The 15884-nt window shown below is 43.0% G+C and overlaps 1 protein-coding gene and 1 long non-coding RNA gene across 7 annotated transcripts in view; one reads left to right on the top strand and one right to left on the bottom strand.

The window, feature by feature from the left end:
* The window catches only part of LOC309656284, a 374358-nt gene that overhangs the window by 23664 nt on the left and 334810 nt on the right, over positions 1–15884 (bottom strand). The window lies entirely within an intron of this gene.
* RYR3 (ryanodine receptor 3) overlaps positions 1–15884 on the top strand; it is a 570624-nt gene that overhangs the window by 519845 nt on the left and 34895 nt on the right. For 4 of the 6 annotated variants that reach the window (XM_082452325.1, XM_082452324.1, XM_082452322.1 and 1 more), the window contains 11 exons: positions 710–809; positions 3393–3499; positions 3908–3959; positions 8126–8182; positions 9084–9183; positions 9339–9418; positions 10901–10977; positions 13531–13604; positions 13861–13878; positions 14292–14372; positions 14809–14897. In XM_082452325.1, coding sequence (XP_082308451.1) covers positions 710–809; positions 3393–3499; positions 3908–3959; positions 8126–8182; positions 9084–9183; positions 9339–9418; positions 10901–10977; positions 13531–13604; positions 13861–13878; positions 14292–14372; positions 14809–14897 — 835 coding nt within the window. Of the gene's footprint in view, positions 1–709; positions 810–1675; positions 1773–3392; positions 3500–3907; positions 3960–8125; positions 8183–9083; positions 9184–9338; positions 9419–10900; positions 10978–13530; positions 13605–13860; positions 13879–14291; positions 14373–14808; positions 14898–15884 lie in introns of all 6 variants that reach the window. The other 2 variants (XM_082452326.1, XM_082452323.1) reach the window with 1 other exon arrangement.

The following is a 15884-nucleotide window of genomic DNA, read 5'->3' as shown; positions in this document are numbered from 1 at the left end:
GTGTCTCTGGAAAGGTTGAGGCATCACAAATCAAGTAGAATTCATTAATAAAAAGCTGAAAAATTAAGTCAGGCAGTCATGGGCATGAAGCCTGCTGAAGTCCTGGCAGACAAATGAAATTTATAGCCCAGTAGAAAACGCAAAAATGCCTAGGATTTTTGTCTGTTTTCTAGAAGTGGTAAAACATCAGAAGGCATTCGCTTTCCCCTCTGGTAGAGAGCCATACCTGATGTGCTAATGTGACCTCCAGAAGGGCCCAGCTTTCAGCACATGTCTCCAGGGCCAGCTAGGCGGCAATTACATCTCTCAGAAACAAGCAGTTTTTTCTAAATCCACTGAAAATGTTAGTACCATCCTTTAATATTTTGGTTGCGCCTTCAACAACTCTCTCCCTGTATGGATAATAGTAAGTCCAGGAATTCACTGTGTCCTTGATGAAACGTGGCCACCCCAGCCCCTAACCCAGCTGTTTTAGAGGGTTGCCCTGGATTTCTCCCTAGCATGGAGGATTGTATGTAGATTTCGTAACAACAATAAACACTAACTACCTAAGAAGCTAGTGGTGGAGACCACTCCTTTTCTCCATCTTATGAGGATCTAAACTACATGGAGTCTTCCAAACTAAAGGGCTAAAGGGATTTATTTTATCATATGGAAACTGTTTCTCTGATGTGAGTTTTTAAAAGAAAACCTGTATGCTTTTCCCCAGACACAAAATTAACAATTTCTTCCTGAGCACCTTTCAACGGGTTTGGCTGGAAAAGGTTAATGAAAAAACTCAGTATGACAGGCTTATACCCATTTTAATGGTAATGTAACTTGTGGAGAGACCCGCTCATTCTCTGCACACCCCTCCTTTCTTGACCATGATTTAACATGACCATAAAAACACAAATTTGTACAATTTTTAAAAAAACTCTGATTGGTCAGATTTTGAAGAAAGATGGTAAGGGCTGTGTTCTACTGGAAACCATGACCAGGTCTTGATGACTCTGGTCTTGACCTTCCTTTTCTCTCCTTCCCTCCTCACATTTGGGTAACCACTCACTGGCTCGTCAGTGGCTAATATTCCCAGACGTCAATCTTGTCCTATAGGGAGTGAGTGGCTTTTGCCAGTTTATTCAGTGCTCCCACATACCAGGGCCCCAGCTAGAACATGTGAAGCATGCAGAAGTTGTGCAGCATGCCCCAGCTTTGCTTCCTGAGTAGAAGTTGGAGCCCTTGCAGCTGTGGTTCCTCAGAGGCCCTGTAATGAAGCCACGCTTTGCTGCTTTCAGCGTATCTGAGACTAACCCCCTCACCATCAGCATGATTTTGATTGGATCGCCTGGACAGGTGATCGGCCAAAATGAATAACCAAATTGCCATATTTAGCAGATAGTTCAGGACTGTTCCTTGGCCTAATGAATTCTCATTATAGGGAAAACATGATAAAGACCCAAGGAGACCAGAGTAGAGTTATGGTGACCTCCAGGTCTTGAACCAGATGTTCAGGATCCGCCACGTTAGAGGGTTCTGGTTTCTTTGAAATAACTGCTTACGGTGTGCTCTTGGCTACCCTGACCAATCAGAAGATAAGAATTGTACAAAACTGCTTACTAACCGTTAACCGCCCAAACTAAAACAAGGTGTCCCGTGGACCCCTCTTGACCTCACTCTCACCCCTTCCGCTCAGGCACCGCTCTATTAACCTCTTCCTCCATGGCTATCAGAGATTTTGGATAGAAACAGAGGAGTATTCCTTTGAAGAGAAACTAGTACAGGATTTGGCTGTAAGTACTGACTCAACTGGGAGCAGATATGGGTGCGAATGAATTTGATTTTTGTATTCATGTGTGTGCGTTATAACCGTTAAAGATGCGCAAAGAATTGGGTGTCTAAATCTGAAAGGAGCTAACTGTATAAATTATCAGAGGAAACCCTGCTGATAATGGTCATAAGAGCCAGAGGATGAATTTCACTCGGAGGGGCTGGTCCTGTGATCATCCTCCTCCTCCTCATTAACAGCTAACGTTGCTTGGGATGCGCAGCCGTGCCTTGGAAAGTCCACGCTAAGTTGAGTTTTGCGCACCCTTGGCTGCAGGAGGCCGGCCACTCCAGCCAAAGCCCTGCATGTCTGGTCAGTAGCTCCACTTTGGGGAAGGCATATCTAAATGCCCTTCCTGCCTCTCACAGTTCTGTACTTGGCCCTTCTGAAGATTTGCCACGCCTCGTCTCTAACAGGCTTCATGCTCTAAAACTACTTGAAACAACACGCAAGGGGAAAAGCTTATTACAGCAGCAACACTGAGCTTCATCCTGGTTCAGAAAGAAAATACACCCTTCTCTCCTTTGGCCAAGCCCTGGTTCTTTTCCTCTTTCTCCTTATTTCTCCCATCAATCTTTTTCTCTCATCCCTACTTCTCTCCATTAGTCTTGCCCTGTGTTTCTCGTATTTAACACTTTCCATGTTACATTCTCTTTCTCTTTCCCCATCTCCTTCTGTTTCTTATCCTCTTCCTGGCTCTTTTCCTTTAATCCTTCATCCTGCATTTTCTTTCCATTTCTCTTTATGCCCTTCAGTCTTTTCATATATTCCTGTCGGTGAGAAAGACAGTCACTTGGTTTTCCCAGGTTCTTGATTAGTGTGAAGTTGACAATGAGCATCATTTCAACCCTCTCCCTTCTTCTGAACCATTCACACAACCTGCGTAGTTCTCACCAATTTACTGAATATGGTCCACCCTGCTGGTTCTGCCACTGCTGGAAAATCCACGTCTGGCATCAGCTGCTATTTCCCTTTCTGTAAAAGGAGATAGAGAAAAGGCTTGCTCAGAGGAGAAACTGCAAGGCTCACAGCTCCAGGGTGGCATCTCTCAGGAACAGCAAGATTTTCAGGATCAGGGGTGAGGGCGGGAAAGAGAACTGTTTCAGTGGGTTGAGTCTAGAATAGTAATAGACCCGAAAACAGCCCCAGTGCTTTATAACTCTTGCCCCACACTTGTTCCCAGCCCAGCTCTCCCAGACATATGTCAGGTGTTGACGGAGAGATGCAGCCTCTCGGGGACTCTCCAGGGCTTCCCTCCTGACCGCGGGTGCCCAGAGCTTGCATGAGAGTTCTGCTGACTGGGGTCTGTAGCGCCTCCCCTGCGGTCAGGCTTTTGCTTTTCCTTTCATTTCGTTTTAACCCCCAAATTGCAATGTTTCTTTAATTGGCTGAAAAATACGTATATTTCATTCCCAAACCTTGCATCCTTAGGGCTTCTGTCCTGAAATAAACGTATGACGTCGTGGTTTCTCTTTGTGCTTTGAGTTGATGCGCTCTGTGCCTGGTGCTTTACCTTTGTTCGCATGCGGTGGTGTGCCATGTGCTGAAATCCACGCCTAAAACCTGTCTGCCTTGGTTTGTGTAGAAATCTCCCAAGGTGGAAGAGGAGGAGGAGGAGGAGACAGAAAAGCAGCCAGACCCACTTCATCAGATCATCCTCCACTTTAGCCGCAACGCTCTCACAGAGAGGAGGTCAGCACTGCCGGAGCGCCCCGCTCGTCCCAGGCACAGGCACAGCCGTGTCGACCCCAAACCGTCCTCCCGCAGCTTGCAGTGTGCACAGAGGGGATGCCAGATTTGAGCAGCCCTCCTTGCTGCTCTGTTCTTGGCCATCCAGAAACCTCTAGGGGAGCTACCTAAGCCCTTTCATCATTACGCCTGACACTGAGTCTGAAGATGAAGCAGCCTGAAATTGTAACTTCATCCCTGAATTCCGTGTCAAGCCAATGCTGATTCAGATTTTCACAGTGGTTTCTAAGAATCGGGGTGAGGGAGGGAGTTTCTAATTAATTCACCAGTACAGTGAAGATTTATATGGCACTTGGTCTTTTCTGCTGGGTCCAAAGGTAGCCTGCTAAATATTTCCTCCATTCTTTCCAGCAAACTGGAAGACGACCCTTTGTACACCTCCTATGCCAGCATGATGGCCAAGGTACACGTGGGTTTTCTGCCCGTTGTCTCAGTCTTTCTATTTCCCTTAGACCTCTGCAGGCACATGAAAACTGTCACAGTGAGCGGCAGGCCTGGGACTGGGTCACGGCCTGGGCTCCAGGCCTTGCACAATTCACGTGCTCTACGGGCAGCATTAATAAACCACTCTCCCATCATCCTATGGAAACCTTGAAGCTTTGCAGAAACAATGGGATCTGGTGGCTGGGTTGACATGACACTTCTTTTTTTTTTTTTTATTCCCAGTGTTTTTATTTATTTTTTTATTTTTTAAAAAATGTCTGAAACATTTATATTAACATATTTCCATACAAATAGCCCAATGAAAGTTTAGTATTAGTTGTTTTGTTTGTTTGTTTTTTTATACTGCAGGTTCTTATTAGTCATCAATTTTATACACATCAGTGTATACATGTCAATCCCAATCGCCCAATTCAGCACACCACCATCCCCACCCCACCACAGTTTTCCCCCCTTGGTGTCCATATGTCCGTTCTCTACGTCTGTGTCTCAACTTCTGCCCTGCAAACCGGCTCATCTGTACCATTTTTCTAGGTTCCACATACATGCGTTAATATACGATATTTGTTTTTCTCCTTCTGACTTACTTCACTCTGTATGACAGTCTCTAGATCCATCCACGTCTCAACAAATGACTCAGTTTCGTTCCTTTTTATGGCTGAGTAATATTCCATTCTATATATGTACCACATCTTCTTTATCCATTCGTCTGTTGATGGGCATTTAGGTTGCTTCCATGACCTGGCTATTGTAAATAGTGCTGCAATGAACATTCGGGTGCATGTGTCTTTTTGAATTACGGTTTTCTCTGGGTATATACCCAGTAGTGGGATTGCTGGGTCATATGGTAATTCTATTTTTAGTTTTTTAAGGAACCTCCATATTGTTCTCCATAGTGGCTGTATCAATTTACATTCCCACCAACAGTGCAAGAGGGTTCCCTTTTCTCCACACCCTCTCCAGCATTTGTTGTTTGTAGATTTTCTGACGATGCCCATTCTAAATGGTGTGAGGTGATACCTCATTGTAGTTTTGATTTGCATTTCTCTAATAATTAGTGATGTTGAGCATCTTTTCATGTGCTTCATGGCCGTCTGTGTGTCTTCTTTGGAGAAATGTCTATTTAGGTCTTCTGCCCATTTTTGGATTGGGGTGTTTGTTTCTTTAATATTGAGCTGAATGAGCTGTTTATATATTTTGGAGATTAATCCTTTGTCCGTTGATTCGTTTGCAAATATTTTCTCCCATTCTGAGGGTTGTCTTTTCGTCTTGTTTATGGTTTCCTTTGCTGTGCAAAAGCTTTGAAGTTTCATTAGGTCCCATTTGTTTATTTTTGTTTTTATTTCCATTACTCTAGGAGGTGGATCAAAAAGATCTTGCTGTGATTTATGTCAAAGAGTGTTCTTCCTATGTTTTCCTCTAAGAGTTTTATAGTGTCCAGTCTTACATTTAGGTCTCGAATCCATTTTGAGTTTATTTTTGTGTATGGTGTTAGGGAGTATTCTAATTTCATTCTTTTACATGTAGCTGTCCAGTTTTCCCAGCACCACTTATTGAAGAGACTGTCTTTTCTCCATTGTATATCTTTGCCTCCTTTGTCATAGATTAGTTGACCATAGGTGCGTGGGTTTACCTCTGGGCTTTCTATCTTGTTCCATTGATCTCTGTTTCTGTTTTTGTGCCAGTACCATATTGTCTTGATTACTATAGCTTTGTAGTATAGTCTGAAGTCAGGGAGTCTGATTTGTCCAGCTCCGTTTTTTTCCCTCAAGACTGCTTTGGCTATTCGTGGTCTTTTGTGTCTCCATACAAATTTTAAGATGATTTGTTCTAGCTCCATAAAAAATGCCATTGGTAATTTGATAGGGATAGCATTGAATCTGTAGATTGCTTTGGGTAGTATAGTCATTTTCACAATGTTGATTCTTCCAATCCAAGAACATGGTATATCTCTCCATCTGTTGGTATCATCTTTAATTTCTTTCATCAGTGTCCTATAGTTTTCTGCATACAGGTCTTTTGTCTCCCTAGGTAGGTTCATTCCTAGGTATTTTATTCTTTTTGTTGCAGTGGTAAATGGGAGTGTTTCCATAATTTCTCTTTCAAATTTTTCATCATTAGTGTGTAGGAATGCAAGAGATTTCTGTTCATTAATTTTGTATCCTGCAACTTTACCATATTCATTAATTAGCTCTAGCAGTTTTCTGGTGGCAGTTTTAGGATTCTCTATGTATAGTATCATGTCATCTGCAAACAGTGACAATTTTACTTCTTATTTTCCAATTTGTATTCCTTTTATTTCTTTTTCTTCTCTGATTGCCGTGGCTAGGACTTCCAGAACTATGTTGAATAATAGTGGTGAGAGTGGACATCCATGTCTCGTTCCTGATCTTAGAGGAAGTGCTTTCAGTTTTTCACCATTGAGAATGATGTTTGCTGTGGGTTTGTCATATATGGCCTTTATTATGTTGAGGTAGTTTCCCTCTATGCCCACTTTCTGGAGAGTTTTTATCAGAAATGGGTGTTGAATTTTGTCACAAGCTTTTTCTGCATCTATTGAGATGATCATATGGTTTTTATTCTTCAATTTGTTAATATGGTGTATCACATTGATTGATTTGCACATATTGAAGAATCCTTGCATCCCTGGGATAAATCCCACTTGATCGTGGTGTATGATCCTTTTAATGTGTTGTTGGATTCCGTTTGCTAGTATTTTGTTGAGGATTTTTGCATCTATATTCATCAGTGATATTGGTCTGTAATTTTCTTTTTTTGTAGTGTCTTTGTCTCGTTTTGGTATCAGGGTGATGGTGGCCTCATAGAATGAGTTTGGGAGTGTTCCTTCCTCTGCAATTTTTTGGAAGAGTTCGAGAAGGATGGGTATTAGCTCTTCTCTAAATGTTTGATAGAATTCACCTGTGAAGCCATCTGGTCCTGGACTTTTGTTTGTTGGAAGATTTTTAATCACAGTTTCAATTTCATTACTTGTGATTGGTCTGTTCATATCTTCTGTTTCTTCCTGGTTCAGTCTTGGAAGGTTATACCTTTCTAAGAATTTATCCATTTCTTCCAGGTTGTCCATTTTATTGGCATAGAGTTGCTTGTAGTAGTCTCTTAGGATGCTTTGTATTTCTCGCATGACACTTCTAAGCCAGCTAATCAGGGCTTAGGCATCCAGATCATCCTCGCATTTTTACTCAGTGCTCAGAACACGTCCAGCAGTTCAGACACATCTGTAGGTGAAGGAAGTTCGGTACATTTGGAAACAGGCTTAGAGACTAGAGGAAGTTCCTAGTGTTCTGGAAGAGATGGAGTGACCAGAGATGATGTTTCTATGTCACATAGAGGGACGGTGGCCTCTGGAATGTCAAGTGGTTAAGCAAACTGCTGCTTCTCAAATGGGAGACCTTCATGTCGGGCAGCAAGGGGGGTAGGTTGGGGTACAGGAGCGCCCATTCCTCTACCAGCTGCACCACGGGGTCACTTTGGGATTCACAGCCTGGGTTTCCCTAATCTTTGGTCCAAGCCCCTGGCTCTTGTTGAGAAAGGCCAGCTCCCTGTGGTCTTATCTCTCGATTTACACCAGAACTTGACTAAGTAGAATTGTTCAGGTCTGTGGTTAAACCAGACGGGTCCCCATTGACTATGTGATCTTGGTGTTCCCATTTCTCATTTCTGAACCCCTTGGTAACTGCAAAGGTGGCCTTATAGTTGAATGTTGCCTGCAGTGGTCCAAATGTTCTTGGTTTTACAGAGTGCTGAGGTCCTGAGGTACCTGTGAATTACATCCTGTCCCCTGCCCTCACACAGTAGAGTCTTGTTTACAAGGCTCACCTTTTTGTTTTGTTTCTTTTTTTTTGTTAACACCTCTATTGGAGTATAATTGCTCTACAATGGTGTGTTAGCTTCTGCTGTATAACAAGGTGAATCAGCCACACATATACATACAAGGCTCACCTTTTTGTTTTGTTTTGTTTCGTTAGCATCTTTATTGGAGTATAATTGCTCTACAATGGTGTGTTAGCTTCTGCTGTATAACAAGGTGAATCAGCTGTACATATACATACAAGGCTCACCTTTAATTTGATTGTCTGTCTCCTCCTCTCCCTGCTGCATTGAATTCAGAGTTGTCAGAGTGGGGAAGACGAAGAAGAGGAGGAAGACAAGGAAAAAACATTTGAAGTAAGTTCTCACTAAGATTGAAGCCAGCAGGAGGGCCTTCAGGGGTGGGTGCTGACATTAGCCACACGGCTCACCCACCACATGTGTCTGGTGGCAAATACATTAGTTGTGGTTGTTGTCTGTCTCTTGGCTTAATGAGACGTAGCAGGCAGCCAGTCAGTCAGCAAACAGCCCCACAGGTTTGCTCTTCTGGGAAATCTCCTACATCTACCCAAGTGTGGTCGTAACAGGGGCCATAGAAGGGCACATTCAAACATTCAAAAGTGAAAATTTACAGCAGTAGAGACACTGGAAGGTTTTTTGCACCGTTATTCTGTAAACGTACTTAATAACAATCTTAATTTTGAGGCAGTGCAGGACCCTGAATCTCTCAAGATAGAACGACATGAGTTTACTTGTACTGTTTTATAGACAAAGTATACAATAGTAAAAGTAAATGAAGACAATTACAGTTCTGGAAAGCCTTGACATTCTAGCATCTCGTATCTGGTAGAGTCTCAGTTAAGTGTGGTCTGAGCATTCTGGATAAGTGGGTGTTTCCTACAGTCCGACAGATGAACTCCAGCTGAGCCCTCAGCAGGTCTTCCTGTATGACTGAACATTGAAAACAAGCACATCTTAATCTGGGGTCACTTCCTATAATTATAGTATCACAGGGGAACAGACTGTGTTACCTATCAGTACAAAAAGTAGAAAATGCGGCATCAAAAGGTGAGTAAATTATGGGTGGTCAGTTTTGGAAAGCTGGACAGCATCTAAAAATAAACTTCCAAGGTCTGTTTTGTTCAAAATTATGTTTGTTGCCTTCTTAGGCAAGTAAAGATTCTCTCTCCCGACTCACCTGACCACGGTGAATTCTCTGGGGGTAAACAAATCTTTTCCTGCTTTTTTTTTTTTCTAGGAGAAAGAAATGGAAAAGCAGAAAACCCTCTATCAGCAAGCTCGGCTGCATGAGCGTGGAGCCGCAGAGATGGTCCTTCAGATGATAAGCGCCAGCAAAGGTGACTTCTGAGATTTCTACATGGGCCCCTTAACTACCACAGAGATGTCACACCATGACGTGACGTCATTATTAACGGGTCCTGGTAAAGCCCAGTAGATGTGATTTTTTACCCTCTGTTTCCTTGGTGATTCACCTGAATCTTTACCACGGCAGGTGAGATGAGCCCCATGGTGGTGGAGACTCTGAAGCTGGGGATCGCCATTCTGAATGGGGGCAACGCTGGCGTGCAGCAGGTAATGGGGGCTCGCAGGAGGTGGTGCAGACTTCCTGGGGTATTTCCATTTGACAGCTGTCACACTTCAGGGAAGAGATGTTGACTCTGCTACAGAGGTGGCCACCCAGAATCACCTTTGCTGGTGTTTTGTCCTTAGTGACCAGTTATGCCAGAGTAACCGGGAACACAGATAAAACCAGGACTAGGAGTCTTTAGACAAACGTATGCTTAGTAAAGAGGGCTTACCTAGGGTTCAAAAAGAAAAACATTACATTTTTTTCATCATTAGATGATTTTCTACAAAAATATGCTCTAGAGGAAGTTTTCTAAGCCTTAGGTTTTTATTTCGACCCTTTCGCGTATTAGCTGCCTTACTGTGAGCAAGGGGCCTGATCAGTTAAGTGAGGTTCATAACAACACACACCTATTGTTTGTTCATTCGTTCATTTATTCATGTATTTAACAGCGGTTTAGTGATTGCTGACTATGCACTAGGGCCAGGCTCTCTTCTGTGGGTAGAGGGTGTAGCAGTGAATAATGCAAATAAAAACCCCTGCCATCATGCATTAAATGAGAGAACACACAGAGACATACAAAGGGGAGTGTCTGGCACATGGAATTCATTCAGCAATCTGAATTGGAACTGGCTACAGAAGATAGAAATGCACCGGTGTCTCCTGAGTGCTCCAGGCTCTGGCTAAAAATAAAAGCATCTGTGTGCACAGGAAAATGAAATTTCAAAGACTTTTGGCATTCATAAGGGTTATATCCCAGGGCCTTTGAGAATTTCCAAATCCATGACTACCATTATTGCATATAATTTTTCTCAGGCTTTAACCCATCACAAACAAATTTCTCATTAAGAACTACCATTTTCAAAGGCACCCCTCACTTTCTGTCCTCTTCCATCACCACCCCGTCAGTTGACTTTCTTACAGAGCCCTTTTAAAAAAAAAAAAAAACAAAGAAACAAAATTCTTATTATGTCAGACAAAGATCCTGGCTTGCCAGTAACAGAGAACAGAGGAAACTAAGTCTTATTGTGAGAGAGATACTGAGCTCTCAACTAGGCTCATTAGTAGGTAAGCTCCTTGCTCCGGTGCGTTAAAATCATTGCATGAGCTGTTCAGATTGTACCTCAGCAACCGTAAACATTACTACATCCCAGTCCTGGCACCTGTTCCCAAATAGCAGAGGCCTCAAACAGTAAATCTGTGAATGTCAAAGATCCACTATACTGTCAGTACCAGTGGACCTTTATAAAATAAAACATCTGCCCTAAAATATTCTGGTTCCATAAGTGGAGGGTGGCGCTCAGGCACACGGAAGGTTTAAGTCCACAGGTGGAGTATCTCACTGCTTACCCGGGGTTACAAACCACCATCCTGGATGTGACTCGGTGTGCCTGCACGGCTGCCATCTGCCCATCACAATCAGGAGGGTCAGGACGTGTGGCCATGGTTGTCATTGTTTTTCCTCTTTAAATGTGTCTCCCTTGCAGAAAATGCTAGATTACCTAAAGGAGAAAAAGGATGCTGGGTTCTTTCAAAGCCTTTCTGGTCTTATGCAGTGTTGCAGGTAAATATGGGAAAACCTAAAGTTCTTCACTCTTCGGGGAAAGGGGGAGGGGGTGGGGGCGGGCCACAGAATAAACTGGCTTATCATGGAATTATTGAGAAAGGAGTAGCTACTTCCGAAAGCTAAGAGGGTGGGTATTGTTCCTCCAGCCCTCATCAGAGGGGAAAATGTAATCTGCGCACACACACACACACACACACACACACACACACACACACACACACACACACACACACACACACACACACACACACCTACCTACCAACACCTGTTTGGTGTTTGAATCGCCCCTACCTCCTTTTTTCTTATGTTGTTTTATTTGGAGCTGAGTGTGAGTTTCTCTTAAACATGTGTGCTCATAAAAGGCAAACTAGAAAAGAATGGAAAAGAGGAGGAATCCCTCAGTATGACTCAAGGCTATGTGTTCGTTAGACCCATTAGGCACTTTGTTAATCCTTAACAATTCTTTGAGCCTGAATAGATATTTTGTGGGTACATATTTTGACACATCCATTTTGACAGAGGCACGTCCTGACGTGGGAACATTTTGACATTGTCTGAAAAACAAAGCATTAAACTTTCCATTTATATTACCCAGTTGTGTAAGCCTCCCCTCATGGCTGAACCCTCTGACAGATGAACAATAGGTAACCAAAAGTCGTAAGGTTACCATACTTGCTCATTTCAGAAATAAGCCAGCAATCTTTCTAAGAAAAGTGTCAGCTTATTCTCCGAGATTCATATGTATTTTGAATCGTCTGCAACTCATTCTGAAAGAAGTCAAAGTTGTAATTATCTAGCTCGTTTGCCTCCAATTAATAATTCTTAAACTTGGAACGTTAGTCCAATTGAAAATTTGGAGGATGGATGTTCTTTCTTTGGTGGACTTCATAATATTGCTAGTCATATTGGATTGGGTACATATTGTACCCTGGGGTTGTACGGAGCATATTTGAGCTGCAGTACAATCCCTTGTCCTCAGCTCCATTTTTCCCCCACCGACAGCCAATTCGTTTATTACCTCCCTCAGGAAAAGAAAATGTAATATTGCCAGACCTGACTCACTGAGGGTGAAATAGTACATGTGGACTCAAAGATGGCAAAAATCAAGGCAGTTCAGTCCCATATTGCTCATGATATTCTCAATTAAATTTCTAAGCGTTCTCTTGGTAGACTGTAGAACTTAATATTGCTAAGCTAATTTATAATGATGGCTTAGAGGGACAAGTGACATACCCTTAGAGGCCAACTGAGTTCTCACAGAAGTTTTAAGGTATTTTAATGGTTTCTTGCTGATTATAAAAATAATATGTATTTGTAAAATAGTTAAGCATTGAAGAAATCAGAACATTTGAAATGGGTATTTCGGGATGGAGTAAGGGTCAGAAATGTCCACTGCACAGATTGTCTCCTGAATCAGCAGTGACGCTTCAAAGCAGCTATGTCCAAATGTCCTGTTTCCGTATTCTCCTCCCAAAATCAAAGGATAATTTTGTATTATCAAGCAGAACTTTTTTATAGCAGGGTCTGGGGAAAACCAACATAATGGCGGTAGGAATTTTCACTTTCTCTTTAAAATTCATCTAACTTACAGAACATATGTGACTCCCTAAAAGGGGAAAAGGGGTGCTGGATTTTTCCCCAAAGTCTTTCCAATCCAACAGTCATTTCCTTTGCCCAGTGGTAAAAGGAAGAAGAGGTTTTGCAGAATCTTACTGGACTCAGCCATAAGCTTCTCTAAGGTCTATATTCTTGTGAGACTTTGTGGTCTTATGTTCTATAAAATCTTTCATATTGGCTAAGGAGTTAGACCCTATTAGAGAAATAGAGTGAGCCCCAGTTGGAAATCACATGAGCATTATTCTCATTATAGCTTTGCGGTTGTCCTAGAGGTTCCTGGCTAAGCAGGCTTTGTTAGTGGCTGTGGCTGGGAAGGTTGTAGAAGGTGAGGACAAAAATGAAAGCCAACTTGTCACAGGTTCAGGAACACCTAGGGACACCATTGCCTCTAGAAAGCGTGATCTTGGCTACTCTTGGCTCCTGAATGATAGAATAAAAGGGTGTGGCCCTTCAAAATCTGAAACTTTGTAGCTCTCTCCATCAGTATTCATCCTAAGCACTAAAAGCCACAATTCCTTGTGATTCTGAGAGAAAGTAGGTACATGTGGAAGGTGAACATGAATTAGTGCAGTTTAAAGTAAACTTTCCCTTAAGAAATCTTAGAAACAGGTTATTCCTTCTCGATTTGGAAAGCCTTTCTAAATCTTCATCCATAAGAAGGGACTCAAAGTGGACAAACAGTGACAATCTCCATACATGTTTCTGACCCCTGTCCTTGCACATGGCAAGGGCTGTGAGCTCCAGGCATCCTTGGACAACACTGCTTAGCACAAACCCGGGGAATCATGGGACTCTCAACCACACCACAATACGTTGGTGCATTTATGATAATGCAAGGACAGGGTATTCTTAGTTGATGGGTTCATTGACGTTAAAAACCCATTTTCCCTGTGTGCGTAGCCCTGAACCTTCTTTTCTCTCGTCTGTTACAAGTGTCCTTGATTTGAATGCATTTGAGAGGCAGAATAAAGCTGAAGGCCTGGGGATGGTTACTGAGGAAGGAACACGTAAGTAACTGATGAAGGTGAAGGCTGCTCTGTTTCCAATTAAAATCCTAGTTAACTATTTCTGGTTAGACCCCCTGTTCACTGCTGCTTAATCTCCAAGGACTTGCTCCATTTCAGCAAGACGTTTCCATCCGTAGTTTTGATAAAGCGTATCCAGGCTGATGTGTTCACAGAACCAGTATTAGCTAAAGAGAGTCTGTCTTGATGTCTGTGGTTTTCTTACTCTGTGTTCTTCTGTTTTTCTCTTAATGTCTAGTCATTGTTCGTGAGCGTGGTAAGTCCGAGTTTCCGGCCTGAGTTCGTACCGCGTGTGTGAGTCCTAAGGGATCTTATTTAATTGGCTCAGCACAGACACATTTTCGGCTTGGTGGTTGCATGTTGAGTTTAACTCAGCAGTTTGTTGTTTAATTAAAGAAGTGACTTCCATCTTCTAAAGCATGTGTTACGGACTGTGAATCATTACTGCCTGGTTGTTTTCCTTCCAAATGCATCCCGGGGCTAACAATTCTGGCTTTGTTGGGTGTTGCCTCAGTTCCAGTTTTAATTGGGTCTGTCACCATTCATCCACAGTTCCCTTTCCACACTGTTCTGACACAGCTCCTTTAGCATTTTTGCAGTCATGTGTGGTGGAAGGTACTCTATGTTGAAAAGCCAAACAGATGCTCACCAGTATTCTGTGTTTTCAAGGTGAAAAAGTACTCCAGAATGACGAGTTTACACGAGATCTCTTTAGATTCCTACAGTTACTTTGTGAAGGACATAACAGTGGTAAGTGGAACAGATTTGATTTGTCAAGGGACAACAACATTCAGGTACAAAATTTTGATTCATTTCAGGTTGCCACATTTCATACAGCCAGTTGCTAATTTAAGGACAACAGTTAATCCATTCCTTAATAAGAAACCCTATGTAACATGGCCTTTAACTTCATGGCTGATGTTATTTAGTGCCACCCAGGCTAAGCTGCTTCCAGAATCTTCAGATGTTGAAGCTAAACACCCACCCCTTGCTGTCAAGTCCCTCGGGGCTCGTTAAGTCCAGTTTCTGGTGCCGCTGGGATGGGAGGGCTCAGGGCAGTGCTCTGTCCTTCAGGACCTAAGCAGTGTGCCCTTGTAAGGCTTTTCACATGGTGAGTCTCTTCTGAGCTCAGCCGAGAAGCTGAGCTCCGCAGGGACGGACTCTGACCCAACCCTGGTGTTCTCAGATTTCCAGAACTTCCTGCGGACTCAGATGGGCAACACCACTACCGTGAATGTCATCATCAGTACCGTGGACTACCTCCTGCGTCTGCAGGTGGGTGGGCGTTGGATGGTAGCACACCTCACATGCACTTCTGGAAGCTAAAGACAGTCACACAGCCTCAGGGACGGCCCAGGATACAGTCCAGCCCCAGCAAGGAAGGTCTTGTAATCTTATGTCCACACACTTATGGGGAGTCAAATACCTAAATGTGAGTTTGAAGACTGAAGTCTGGGTAGTGGTTAACTACCAAATCTTCTGTTATAAACTGCTGATTCACTTTAGTTTTGCCTGTGTAAGCTTAGCCACAGCGCTCCAGGCAACCTGTGCATGGGAACAGACTTTCACTAGGAAAAAGAGGTACAGAAAGCGGGAATAAGATGGGTTCACAAGTTCTTAGTGTTGAGACGTCACCTGGTTGAATTGTTTGAAGGAAAATCCAAATAATGTCAAGAAAATCTGCACAAACATAAAAAAGGATGCTCTTTCCTCTTTGCTGACTGCTCAGCCTGGTTCTGCCACTCAGCAGTTCGTGACCTGGAGCAGTCTGTTTAACCTCCTTGTGTTCCAATTTCCTCATCTATAAAACGAGTAGTCCTGTCTCATTGAAAATGGGTAGTCCTGTCTCATTGGGTGGTGGTAAAGACGGAGAGCTTTAATACATGTAACGTGCTCAGAACAACGCCCGGCACTTAACGGTGTCAGCTATTATGTTGCTGCTGCTATCATGATTATTTGGATGATCAATATTATCTTTAACGTCCATTTTTCATTGTGAATAAATTGTCCTATAACATGGTCACCCAGGTCCAGCTGAACGCTGCCCTCTCTTCTATCTGTCCTTTCCTGCGGGGTGGGGGGGGGGGGAATATCTGTACTTAAAAGGTGCTCGGGATCAGATACCTCTGTGCTTCTTCACAGAGTCCCAGGCTCCTGTCATAACAAAGTGGTCACAGAAATGTAGGACGCTCTTGTACTCTTCCTGAACGTTGGGTTTAGCTTCACGGACTGAGATGTGAGAAATACTAAACTCTCCTTTTT

This window comes from Balaenoptera physalus (genome assembly GCF_965194825.1).
Source record: "Balaenoptera physalus genome assembly, chromosome: 2".
Classification (NCBI taxonomy): Eukaryota; Metazoa; Chordata; class Mammalia; order Artiodactyla; family Balaenopteridae; genus Balaenoptera; species Balaenoptera physalus.
This window is presented reverse-complemented; position numbering and strand designations above follow the sequence as displayed.